The sequence below is a fragment of the Paramormyrops kingsleyae genome, chromosome 19 (assembly GCF_048594095.1).
Source record: "Paramormyrops kingsleyae isolate MSU_618 chromosome 19, PKINGS_0.4, whole genome shotgun sequence".
Lineage (NCBI taxonomy): Eukaryota > Metazoa > Chordata > Actinopteri > Osteoglossiformes > Mormyridae > Paramormyrops > Paramormyrops kingsleyae.
In genome coordinates this window covers 15208971-15222926 of record NC_132815.1, presented here as the reverse complement: position 1 = coordinate 15222926, position 13956 = coordinate 15208971, and the positions used below count along the sequence as shown (strand labels likewise).

Sequence of the window (13956 nt, the reverse complement as noted above, 5' to 3'; positions counted from 1 at the left end):
AGCTCAGCCTAGCTTCACAGATGCCAAGATGGCCCCTTGTAAATGTAACAAACAGCCATTCTGCCTGCAAGCCAGATTTCTTGGGTTTTGATGTAGTATTCAGGAAGATGACAAATTTTAATTCTCAATTTAAAGATTTATACTTGGTAACAGAATATTTCACATCGGATAGTAACCCTTCACATTTCATTCATACAGACGTGCTCATTATCTAAACAGTCAAAATTCTTCACCAAATAACTAGATGAGTAGATCACTATCATTACAGTCCAGAGTCCTGGTTATAACCGTATCAGTTATCATCTTGAATATTTAGCATCCTCTGCTGGACATAGCGAGAATAACACCTGGAGAACAGAAGTCAGCCAGCAGGGGGCGAGCATCATTCTGCTGCACATAATGTGCCTATTACCAGTTCATTTGAATAGCCTCAGCTTCAGCTTCTTCCACGCGGGCATCTAGCCCAAACATAGCACCCCCCCCCCATCCAGACCAGTGCTGTTACTGTACAAAGTGAGTTTTTATTGAAGTCAGAAATATGGAAGCAATGTTAACACCACATGTCAATGTCAAATTCACTCTTCTGGTATTTTAGTAAAATACAGCAAATAATGAGCAGGATACTAAGAACATGAAACAAGGGGGGTTAAGGGGATAGATCAATCTAAAAGAACATTTGGAAATTTGCCTAGTTTTAATTGACTATCAGTTAAAGTTGTATGATATGGAAGTTGGTTGCCGGTGACGTCTTGAGAGAACAGGACAGAACAGACCTGCCATGTTGATCCCACCACCTCCTTTCAAAGGCATGTCAATCACGTTCCCTTGATTTCTCCCATTTTCATTGTGCATACAGGCATCAAAAAAGCAAAATGTCCCTTTAACCATCCATTTTCCATACCCTGCACTGGATAACTGGCTAAGATCACTATCGCGTTATCAGCTTTCCATGCTTTTATGGAACAGATTCATAAGTGTTGTGGGTTCACTTTTACCCATCCATAACATCCCTGTATTTGCACAGTTCTCTGTACTCACCTGGTAAATATTTCCCCTAATAATTTGACCCACATGGAGGAGCCTAACAAACGAAAGCAAACTTAGCATACATCAGACATTTAAAAAGATTCTTTAAGGCTTTGTCAAGGTTTGATTAACAAATAAATAAAACATTTAAGGTCTGACTTAACCTGAATAACGGGCAGGTGAGTAGTCCCTTAGACTTGAACCCAACAGCAACACTAAGACAAATACTGTTTTTTATTTATTTATTATTTACTCATCTCAGAAATAAAATCAAAACGGACAAACCGACCAGCAAACTCCTGCCGGTTGCTCCTCCCTCAGCAGACACTGTCATGTGACACTCGTATGCCTTTATGCCCATGGAAGGCGGGATAGAGACCGGAGCTGCGGGCCGTGTAAGGAACGGGAATCCCACACTAAAGAAAACCTGTTACAGAACCAAAGTTGCTCTGCAGTGCTCACAAAGGCTGAGATCACTTCAGCCCTTTCATTAGGGCAACTGGCCCAAATGCAATGCTTACATTACACAGATGAGTGAGTAGTTCCAATTTCCCAGCTTGGGCATAAAGCCCTTTTAGGGATTTAACAGGCATAAATTGAACCAGCACCCAGCACAGAACCAAACACAAAGAGTCCTACTAGAATTTTCTCTCAACACTGTAAGATGTCTGTTGGTTCTGCATAGCTTCCTTAACTGCATTACCCATCAGACTTAAAGGAACTCCTAAAATGACGTGGAAATCCATATCTGTAAGAGAACATGCTGAACAGCTCTGGGCATCATATTTGGTTTCCACTTGGGTCTAAGACTTTAATACTATTGAGTCACACATCAACCAATGTGAAATAAAACACTTCCATGCAAAATACCCTCAAGAACAAAAAAAAAAAGAAAAGAAAAAAAAACAAATTGTAAGAAATTTAGCCACTGGTTAAAAAGGGTGGGAGGCAGTCTGTACAGACCCAGTAAAAGAAACTCGAACCTTTCTGCATCCCTTCCTTACAACTTTCCCACATTGACAGGTCCATGGAGGAGAAAGCAACAGTTACGAGACTAACCATAGGCGTGTGATGCAAGAGGCTCCCTCTACAGGTGACTTGCTCTACTCCATTTAAGGCACAGGACAAAATACATCCCACCCATCAAAGGTCAAGCAAGATCTACAGACATTCTCCTCATCGCTTCCTCGCCTGTGTATGCAAGTTCGTGACCAAGTAGTTAATACGTATAAACAAAAACCCACTATCGTACAAAATAGTTAAATTCTACATTTGTTTTCTTGTTTTATCCTGACCGCTCCTTGCAGATTTAACAGGCCTTGAGGTTGAGTTCAGACTAATATAAAAATAATGAGAACAATAATGTAGTGGTGAGTGACTTGAAACCTTTAAAATAAATGACAAACTGGACATGATTTCTTTTTATACATTTTTGAAATAAAAGTTATATTGTCAGCAACAAGCAGTCATGAACAGAAGAGAAGGATGGTCTAAAGGTCAGAGGGAGAAATGCCAAGGTGTTAGATTTAGACAGATGCAGTGGTTCAAGAGAGAGAGTGGGGGGGAGGGAGGAGAGGACATTCAACTGCAGCATCTGCTCTTCCATCCTGTGACACCACTCCCACTGCTGATATCTACATTTTCACTGTTGGGCTCTTTGACAGGCGTCTGCAAGACAAACCGGAGGGGGAATAGTTAAACAAAAACAAACAACAAAACAACAGAGCAGTGAAGCGAACTGGCAAAAGTACAATTTGGCAAAAGTGCTCATGTGAAACCTGAGAAAATTCGGGGTACTTTTCCGTGAACTGACACGCAACGGCATCTATCAGACAATGAAAGGCCGAAGCTCCTTATAGCCTTGGGTTTCACATGGGCAGCCTGTCTATTAATCTGTGACCCCTAGGGGTTGTGTTTGCCCATGCTGTAAGACCCACCTTTCTAAGTATGTCTTCCGCTAACGTGAGGAATGCCTTCTCGATGTTGATGTTAGCCTTGGCGCTCGTTTCAAAAAACCTAATGCCATGTTCTGTTGCGATCTGAAAGAGACGAGCGAAAGAGAATAAGTCATAGGTCCTTAAGCATCAGCATCCTACTACTACAGGTTCCCCATTAACATTTCAGTTAAGTTTTGACATCATCAGTTCCATTTTTAGATCCACTCAAGTGCAGCCTATCTGCTCATCCAATCAGAGTGGTGGTGATATACACACCAGCCAATGACAAAGCTACACATAGTAATGGAATTCAGACTCACCAATCAGTGGAAATACAGAGGGGGTAAAATATAGATAATTCCAAGATTAACTGAATGTTATATGCAAAATCTTAAACTACAGTGGCTCAGTAAAATTAAAAAAAAAAAAAGTTAAATTGTTTAATTCATTTATTACAGTTTTTGATACTGATGACACCAGAATGATATACATTCCACAGCAGCAAAACCAAGGTACCAGAGGAAACCAAGCCAGAAAGATGTTCCATATAGGCATATCTAGGGCAGGGAAGTGAATGGACCAGTGTGTGCATGCTTAATGGTCAGAATCCATCCCAGTTCCTAGCAGCACTAAAGGCCACCCATCGGAAGCATCTGGCACAAAGCAGGACTGACCTGCTCTCCCTTTGTCTTGGCCACCACCCGCTTGTCCTCCATGTCACACTTGTTGCCTAGCAGCATCCTCTCCACGTCTTCATTTGCATGCTGGAAAAGGTTAACCCTTTAGGTATGACATACTCGAAGAAACGTTCACGTCTAAACCACGTCCCTCTCCCTGCCCTGCATCATGGGCGCGCACACACGCGCGGGAATGCACATCCTACCTCGTCAATGTTCCGGAGCCACTTGCTGATGTTCTCAAAGCTCTTGGCGTTGGTGATGTCATACACGAGCATGATTCCCATGGCACCCCGGTAGTAGGATGTGGTGATGGTGTGGAACCGCTCCTGTCCTGCAGTATCCCTGTAGCACAGGGGTTTGAGGGAGAAACAAACACCCCAATGTTCATACGTGTGTGCAGGGGTTTAAGCCCCAACACTTTCTGTGCCAATGCAGTGTACAATGGAAATTGTTTTTATGGTTATATGTAGAGATGGGCGATCCACAATTTTTCAGTTCCAATCCGATTCCGATACAGAACTGCTGATACCGATACAGATTCCGATACAACAGCTCTTATTACCTTGTTATACTTTATGTAATTTTTTTTAAGCTAGTAAATACAGATGGAAAAAATGTATGACAAAAAATATTTAATTAGGCAACTACAAACATACATACTGTTCCACCTCGTTTGTTTTAAGCGTTTTTGAGGCATTTGCAGTTCGATATGAATATCTTCAAAGCAAGTATACACAAGTGGCGAATGCTTAAAATTTGAACACAGTTTTTCTCCCTTTGGCGTCAGCGCAGTTACACTTTTGTTGCGATGGCAGCCCCTCCTGTACCACAAGCTGCAGCGAGTTCGCAGGACAGTCCAGGTTAGCGACTCCCACATCATCCATTGCTTTGTTTTGTCTCGCAGTTGCCTGCGCTTTGTTAAATGGGATTGTCAATTAAACGCTATTCTTACCGTAAAACTTAATTTTACATAGATTGCAAATCGCTCTGCTACTGGTTTCTGTTAAAAGCGTAAAATACTCCCAGATCGTCACATCCTATCTTACGCTCCTCGTACTGCGAAGGGTATGTGCATGACGTCAGAGCAGGGGGAAGTCACTGTACTCACACCCACTGAGTAGCAAAAAAGACTGAGGGGCAGCGATAGCGTTCGATTTGAATGCCGCAAAAAAACACATGTAAAATGGGAAAGAGCTGTCCTGTGATTGATTGCCAAAAACTAAATAAGTAAGTATAGGACGTGGATCGGTCACGCATGGCCGATACTCGATCCGTCAAATAGGTCTGGATCGGCGCCTATACCGATCCGAATATCGGTATCGGTGCATCTCTAGTTATATGTACACATCATGTTTGCTTACTATTCATCAAACTACACTTTGTGATACAGTGATCGTTACCATCATCTTGAGTGTTAGCCATGATTAAAAATGCCCCCCCCCCTCCCCACATCTAAACACTGGATACTCACCAAATCTGCAGTTTGATCTTCTTTCCTTGTAGTTCAACAGTTTTTATCTTGAAATCAATTCCTACAAAAGAAAAGTAAGACAACTATGAAGGATCTGAACCAATATGCTGATCAGAAGCATGTCACTCATGGGGACTCATTGCTTAAAAAAAAATAAAAAATTCAACCTCTCCATGTACGTTGTCAGATTCAACGGTGGGAGGTGCTCTTCCCCTCCATCAGCAGTCCCATTCAGTTTTAAAAGCCCCCCCCCCTTTTTTTTTTTAAACAAAGGATGGCTTATGGGGAACATTTCTTAAATAAGAATGGTCTTTACGCTGCCTGGCATACTGGAGCAACAAGAAAACTAGTACAAATCTGAACAAAACCCAGAAAGGTCTGTGGCCAATAACACTAAAAGGCAGCCTGTGGCTTAGATGGTTAGGCTGCTGTTCTAGAGCTCAGAAGGTCACCAGTTCAAATCCCGTGGTCAGTAGAGTGATTTCACCGTTCAGCCCATGAGCAAGGCCCCTTCACCCCAATTATTTTTTGTATAAAAGAGAGGTAAGGAACATGTACCGATTACAGTGTGTTGCTGCTTCCACCACACAACAAACCACCTCAGGGATGAGAACCTGACTGCAGCCATATGGCGTGTGATACCCCAGCACCACACTTGTCTGAATGGACCAGTGCGAGTTCCCCCCCCCAGTGGCTGGAGTGCCAGTCCTGCCACCAACCCACAAGTCTTTCCCTGTAAGTTGGAGGACCTCCTAGCTGGATGTAGATTAATATCATACCCACTTCCGATTGCTAACAGGGATTCATAACCTCAGAGCCTCCACTCTGCCCTGATGAAAGAATCTGCCAAAAAGTAATAAATAAATAAATGAATGAAAACATGCTTAAATCAGAACTTTTTTTTAAAATCTTAAATTAGATTTTCAATATTAAATTAGATTTTCATATGTGTGGGAAGGTAATGGCAAAGTGCCGAAATAAATCACTGTACAGTGCAGTAAGCCAGTTTACTCATCAATAACCAAACTATTTGGAGATATTACTGAATATCCTAATACGAAAAACCTTTTGAAAATCAAATACATTAAACCCTCAAACATCCAAGAGTTGACATCACACTAACCAGTTCAAATTCTTTACTTTTTTATTTATTTTATGCTGTCAACAGAAAACTCATCTTGCTGGCTGCAGTGAGTGACCAGACCCTCGATTCTCAGTGTAGCTTAGCTTTCAAACAGGGACCGATTGTTAGGCCTGAATGGAGCCAGTTTGATAAACGAAGGACTTCTGGAACATTACCGACTATGGGAATGGGCCTCACACCCAGATACAGGATTTGACAAAGATTGACCTGCACGTTACACCCAAGTACACAATGAATGAAAAGATTGATGTGTATCAATACTAGAAGCATCACAGAACAAAGGTTTGTCCAGGACAAGCAGTGGAATAACAGAATGTTATTTATCAAATAATTACGTTATTAAAACAGTTACCAAAAATAATATTTACTAAAGAGAATTTAATGATTGGCAAAACATGCCTGAAAAAAGTGGCAGATAAATGAGAATGTAAAATGCCCCACAAATAACACTCTGAAGTCAGACCCCCAGAATGGACGTCACATTCCAGATTATGGAAGTGTCCGGCTGCAATAACACGACAGAAGGAGCAAGCCCACTGAAGCTTGAAGCATGGAAACTAGCCTGCTCAATAGCTAGCGTGCTTTGTGTACAAAACGCCACGTATGATTCATTCCATTTATTTAGGACACGGCCTTCTGATCTGATCTACAACAACAAAACGCAGCATTTCCGAGTATCCCCAAACAGGACACTACTTCGAGGCAACGAGTAGAAGAAAATGACTTCATAGATCGGAGTATGAACTGTGAGTTCAGCACTTAAACATGACATGTGAAATCCCATGTCTCACAGTATAACCAGCTGTGGTTTAGGTGCGGCTTCTTGGAGACAATGGATAGATTAGTTTGCCAAGACCTGAGTCATTATCTTTCGCTGTAACTTGCCATGAGAGCGGATATATTTTATGCCACACCCAGGCAGACAGGCTGAAAATGGGTCCAGTTTGTCTTACCAGAATATTTCTTTGACATTACAGAAAAATGTTATGGACCCTGCAGACAATGGTGGGACAACTAAAACAAAGAGTGACTTGAGAAAGAAGACTCATCTTTGCAGAGAATGAAGCCTGCTTAGAAAAGAAGCCAAGGCGTGTAATAGATTAGCCGGTTGGTTCTTTTTGGTGCGTAACAGCTGTCTATAACACTTCACAAGAACCTGCCCAGCATTCAGAGTGACCTCACCAAGAGCACACATACGAATGGAAACTCATATTGGCAGAGATGGCAGCGTGATCGGACACGCAGGAGGTGAGCAGAGAAACATTCCCAGCTCTTACATGCCTGTCGCTTGGATGAATCAGAACTGCCTTGGCAAGACACCAGGCAAAGAAGCAAGGAAGCCTGGTGTCTTGCTCCTGTTCAGATAATCAATCTTCCAAAGAGAGGAATTGGGAAATGTACAGCATGTTTCCTCCTCACCTTCTCCTCTGACTACAACAGTGGCTAATTAAACCAGTTTCTATACAAAGGGAGAAGCTGCCTCTGGAACAAGAAAAACATGACAGAACTATAGACTTAATTTCCTGTAGCATCAATCTCGATTTTTCATATTCGAGAGAGTGACAACACTTCTATACGTGTCTGACCTTCGCTAAAGAGGGGAATAGCAACTGAAAGAACACAAAAAGTAGATTTTTTTAGCAGTGACTAAATTTACTCAATCTCTTGAATGCCATATGGTCACATGCACAGTAGATTAAAAAATTAATGACTCTTTAGAAGCTGCATTATAAAGATGTATTAAGACATCTTGACCACTTGAAGAATGTCGAAATGGGGTGTTTCGATGCTTGCATGCATAACAAAACAAACCAAACACTGATCAGTTCACCATCTGACCAAAATGCAAAGTCGCTATTACAGAGCAACTCCCAAAGAGGAGAGCCGAACTCAAGCTTGAGCATACCAGTACAAGTAGGAATAGACAATTAATCTTTTCAGATTTTCAGTCTTATAGCAAAAACGTAAATTTAAACCATCTTAACTTACTGTGTCGTCAAAATGTGTGACATTAGCAAGATACCAGAAATAAAATATTAAAATGATCAAGAATAAGAAATGTAACATCAGCAAAAGTTTGGATATTTACGGAGTTTCACGTGTATTTGAAACAGGTAGAACAGGTTCTGCATTTCATAACCACATGCAGCTATGAGTCAGTATGCATGAGATACATGACTGGACCATACCAATATGAATTAGGCTAAGTCAATGCACAAGTCCTAAAACTAGACAATACCATCAGGAGCTAAGAAATGCCTGAAGAGGCAAAATAACCAGATTGTTCCCCACTCTTTTCAGCAGTACAGAATGCCCTTCTTACAATGTGGCAGAGACTGAGTCAGAACTTGCAGTAGCGGCTTTAACTGAAAAGCTATCAGGATTAGACAATGCAAGCTACACAGGTTTCACATTTCATAATACTCTTTATAGTAGTAACTATGGGCTGTGATATTGATAGCTTTTTCTCAAATCATCATATTTCTATAATTGAAGAAGCTTCTCTGTGCAAACCCTAAAGTGCTATAAAAGCATGAGGTAGGTGTTATCACCGTGGGTGTCATCGCTGTATTTATCAATGTTGATCTGTTCAAATTATCTGTATAAAAAATATTACTCAAAGTAATAGGAAATAATGTAAACAGGAGACTCCTTAAGTGGAGAGTTTGAAACAGATGTCCCCTCCATAGACTTCACCTATGCCTGAATCCTGGAAGAGGGACTTTCTGGTTAAGTATTTTAAGACTCTGAGCAGCCTTCTATATATGCTGTGAGACACGACTGCTGTATAAGCAGCTGACACTGACTATCAAGTTTGAGTGTAACAGTGAATGTCAGAGCATTTCCCAGGACAAGTACCTGCTACAAAACCTACACAAAATCCCCCTTCTAAAAGGCAAGAATGCTCACAGACAACTGACTACTTGTGTAATTCAGACAAGTTCTTAATTATAACCCTTATGGTTATCAGATCTGCAGCATATTCCAGTAATTATCTTGATATGTAAACATGCCTTACAAACCTTTATAACCAACTATATCACATGGGGAGGAATGGTGTGCCGTAATCCGTGTCTATAGAACGATTCTGTTTATTTGGAAATACAGCAACCCTAAACAGCCTCAGTTCATGTCAGAACCACACTCATACTGAACATAAAAACACATCCTGGAAAATGTCTATTGACTGGAATGCAAATTCCCAAACAAAGGCTATCAGATACAATCCAAACACATTTTCGACCCATTCGTTTTTGAACATGGTTTTCACAAATCCAACACGATTCAGAAAAGTTGCAATACAGGGACATAAATTAATGACCGGGAAAAATCCCAAATTCCACATTTAATCCACATCTCTTCATAATGCTTATTAAAATTTAACACTAATCACTTATTTACACAAAGCAAAACAAGGCGACATTGAAAATAACCAAACATACAGGAAAGATATTACTGTTGAGACTGCTAATAAAATAACGAATCCGGAGCGGAACTACGAACTTCCATTAAATGCTGGTGAAAATGACACCATACTTCCAGCTAATTCCTGGACTAACCCGAAGCACATGCGTATATTACAATGTGTGCACATCCATGTCATCGGCCATCGGCCTGAGTTACTCCTACTGCACCCTTCTTATGTACATTTTGTAGTGATCACCGCCCAAGTGATTTAAACGTTTTAAATTCCCAAATATCTGCCTCGGCTCACCGGCTCCCGACACGGCGCTTAAGAACACCCCCGCGCATGCGCAGCCCGGCCCGACACAGGTCCATTTGGGCTATGGAGTCCCGGCACAATGTAATGCACATACATGTCAAAGCAGCATTCGACACGGCCGACACCCGCCCATAAGACAAGCTTATAAAGAGGCCAGTAAAGGAGCCGAATGCCTCTTACCGGGCCAGGCCACCCGTCACCAAAAGACACTGAAACCCTGGGTAGATCTTCCCCTCCTCGCATAAGCATGCTGTAGTTAACCCATAATAACTATCAACACTGCTAGTTATCAAACTAGTTAGGCGGCGCTGGAGCCACCCAGGGCGAAGCAGATTAATTTTTACCAGGCCGGGCCGGACGGGCCGCTAGGCGGTGCGACCCAAGAAGCCGACAAAAGTTTACGCATTTATTGTAAGACATGTATAAGGCAGCCTTTATGGGCCTGCTGCCCGAGGCAGCGCTGAACTCGCACGGATACCTCGCCTTCCGCCAGCTCGCTTTCGCTCTTCTCGGGCGGCCGTCCGGAGTCTCACCTATGGTGGATATGAAGGTGGTGTTGAAGGCATCGTCGGAGAAGCGGAACAGTACGCAGGTCTTGCCCACGCCCGAGTCTCCGATCAGCAGCAGCTTGAACAGCAGGTCGTACGTTTTCTTCGCCATGGAGCCTTCGGTCGCGAAGCCACAAGGAGCCGGTTCGGGGAGCAGGCGAAGACGCCGAGCTGGCGTGTGTGTGGGGGCCGACGCTGCGCGTTACGATCAGCCGGGCCGCCCTGGTGGCCAGGCGGTGCCGGGGTCCCTCTGACTGATGCGCTTTCCCGAAGTGGAGCCGGGCCTGAGGCCGTATTTCTCACCCAGCGGCGTCTCCCTTTCCCAGCTTCTCTCACGTACTGCTGGGACAAAATGGCGCCCCCCTCCTCCCTGGCCGACTTACTCCTTCACCCGGCTAGCTGGCTAGCACGCTAGTTCTGATTCCTAGCGCTGCCCGACATGCCAGCCCACGGTTTTCTGCCCGGTATCAGGAGCTACAGTTAAATTCGCGTCCTTTGAATTTAACGTAAACACCGAGGAGACACCGCCGCCTTCGGACGGAGTTTCCCCCACCAAGGCGACTCCCTAGTTTAATGCCACGCCTAGTCCCCGCCCTAGCCTTAACTATGTAATTTTTTATTGGCTCTCCGCGATGCACATCAAAGTGACATTTGACTGTGATTCGCAAGATGATCAGCCATCACAAGTCGAGCCAAGGTTCTGTGGGCTGAATAGAAAAGGCCATATGCAACTGCGCCACAGTCTCCGCCATGTTGGTTCTAACGGAGCCTTTCGGCAGCGACAGGAGGTCGCCCGAGATTGAGCCGAAATGGCCGCTACTACAACGTCGACTGACCAGTGGCGCTCCCAAGTCCTGTTTTTTGACTGTATGACAGATACAGATTTGACTCTGGCTCGGTGGCGTTATGTGCGCCGTGAGGCGCAGGCGCGTCCCTGATAAAGACGCCGAATTTCACGTGTTCACCATGACAAGAGGCATCTTACTTAGCGCCGAGTACCTGGAACAGGTCAGGCGGCGGGTCGTGCTTTTTACCATCGTTAAAATCTGAAAGCGTAAACCCAGAAGTGGATGTTTGAATTACATCAATTATTCCGTCAAATCAACAGGCTGATATATAAGGCAGAATAACCTTTGACCTTATAACGTCTGATTGCAAACCAGAAAATAAAATGATGTTTACTTTAATAATCTAGGTAAGCCCCGAGGAAATACGGTATGTCTGAATGATGTAACAAGATTCTTAGAGCTGTATGACAGCACAGACTGTAGCTCAAATGTCAGTTTCTTTGTTCCTCTACTGGAAGAGTCATACACCCTTACTTACTCATTTCTTCAGGATTTTAATACTTGAATGACTAACCAGTAGTTTCAGCTTTCACACTTTACAACTCTGTTGGTGTATTGAACCAATCCTAGTCACACAGCCTTTTGGTGCCTCGGTCTGGGCAACTGGAACTCAGATGTTGCCACAAACTGCCCCAACCAGGGCTGGCCCTGGGTTTACTGCTGCCCTAGGAGACTGGACCATACTGGTTAATTACCTTATATTTAAAACATTTCGGTAGCACAGAGCATATGGCTGCTAACTAGCTAGCTACTGTTTATTTCACATGAAATATTAAAACTAGTGTAAATAACTAATATCATGGGAAGACACCAGAGGTATTCAAATTTTTTTTCACTTGCGCTTTGGTTTGGTGTCTGCTAAGCAAATGACACCCCAGGTGATCACCTATCATGCCTATAGGGTGGCCCTGGCCCGAGCTAGGCAGAACTCATGGTATCAAAGATAAAAGAAAAAACACTAACTTCTTGGAAAAGAGAAAAAAACATAAACACACTGCAGATAAAGGATGTGTTTGAATTGCGTTTGTCTGATGAAGGATGTGGTTGCATTGCGTTTGTCTGATGAAGGATGTGTTTGCATTGCGTTTCTCTGATGAAGGATGTGGTCGCATTGTGTTTGTCTGATGAAGGATGTGTTTACATTGCGTTTGATGAAGGATGTGTTTGCATTGCGTTTGTCTGATGAAGGATCTGCTTGCGTCGTGTTTGCCTTTGACACTTACATTAAAAAAATAGCTTATTAAAATATCCACCTTATACCCATCTGAAGAACAGCAGAAACATCTGGACCATCAATGGGAATTTAACAAATGTTAAATTAGATAAATTTTCTAGGAGTCACCTGTTAAAGGCCGGACCTGTTTTAAATTTAATGCCACAGTAATTAAGGATGAGTAAAATGTGGGTCATGTCATTACATCGATATCAAACTAATTAAACAAAGGTGTTATATATAGAAGGTTGTTGCAAATTAGTACCTATTTTTACCAAATGCTACAATAAGTTAAGCAGATGTATGTGAGCTACTATTAACTTATGCTACTCTCACATTTGTTATATTAAACAAAATTATGGCAACTCTGGGAAATGAAATGAGTCACTGGAATTTGTAATTAAAACTTCGATATATATTTGCTGTGTTCGTTTGGCATGGCAAATAAGCGGCAACAAACTGCACGTTTGTCTACACGTTGTCTCAAATGATGTGATGTCAAAGGTATATTTTAAGAAGAACCTTGCAGTCATAATTCTCCCTTTCTATAAATTCATATTTTCTAAATGTGTCCTGAACCATACTGGGTGGAACGAAAGTAAGCATCTCATCCTTCAATACATTTGTCTGTGAACTTGAACAGCTGTAGAAGCGATATTGCCCTCTATTGGTCAAAACACAAATAAATCCACAATAACCCAAGTATGTAATAATGCTGCAACAGAAAATCATTCTGCAGTGACACCTCACCCTGTCTTAGGGTACATCCACATTCTATAACTGATCATCCTGTTCAGGGTCCCTGGAAACCCAGAGGACACCCTGGACCAGATGCCAGTCCATCACTGGGCAGACTGACCCACACAGTGGGCAATTTAGAGAGACCTGTCCACCTAAGTTGCATGAGTTTGTACTTAAATGCTACTATTTTGTGGCTTTTCTGTTGATCTACTTTGACCAGTTTGTACTGCTGGGTACTCTGGAGTATTTCTTTTTACAGTAGGTATCTGCTGTAGATGAGCTCTTCCTGGGACCAGAACCAAAGATATATGAAGTTGTAATGAGTTGCAGTCCTTACCTGCTGTGTTGTCTCAGAGCTTAATTGGTACAGAATCAGTGTAAATCCTTTGTGAAATGCTGCAGTTTGCCTGGGATTTCACATATATCAATCAGGTGAATCATGTCAGTTATTTTACTATTGTTTGCAAATAAATATATTGCCTGATTTAGATGGGAGACAAGTTGCTGGGAAAACAATCTTAGTAAAATAAATCTGTTAAAATAGGATAGTATATAAATAGTCACGGGGGAAGAGACGTTTAGGAAGTTTCTTTAGTTAATTTCAAATAGTATTAAAATAGTTTA

At 42.4% G+C, this 13956-nt stretch overlaps 1 protein-coding gene across 1 annotated transcript; it reads right to left on the bottom strand.

Moving 5' to 3' along the window:
* Positions 1-501: 501 nt before the first annotated feature.
* On the bottom strand, positions 502-11117 carry rab10 (RAB10, member RAS oncogene family). Its single transcript, XM_023826546.2, has 6 exons — positions 10516-11117; positions 5115-5175; positions 3847-3985; positions 3638-3727; positions 2964-3065; positions 502-2694 (listed from the first exon to the last, which is right to left on the bottom strand). The coding sequence occupies exons 1-6, from the start codon at positions 10640-10642 to the stop codon at positions 2608-2610; spliced, it is 606 nt and encodes a 201-aa protein (XP_023682314.1). The 5' UTR covers positions 10643-11117; the 3' UTR covers positions 502-2607.
* Between the last annotated feature and the right edge of the window lie 2839 nt (positions 11118-13956).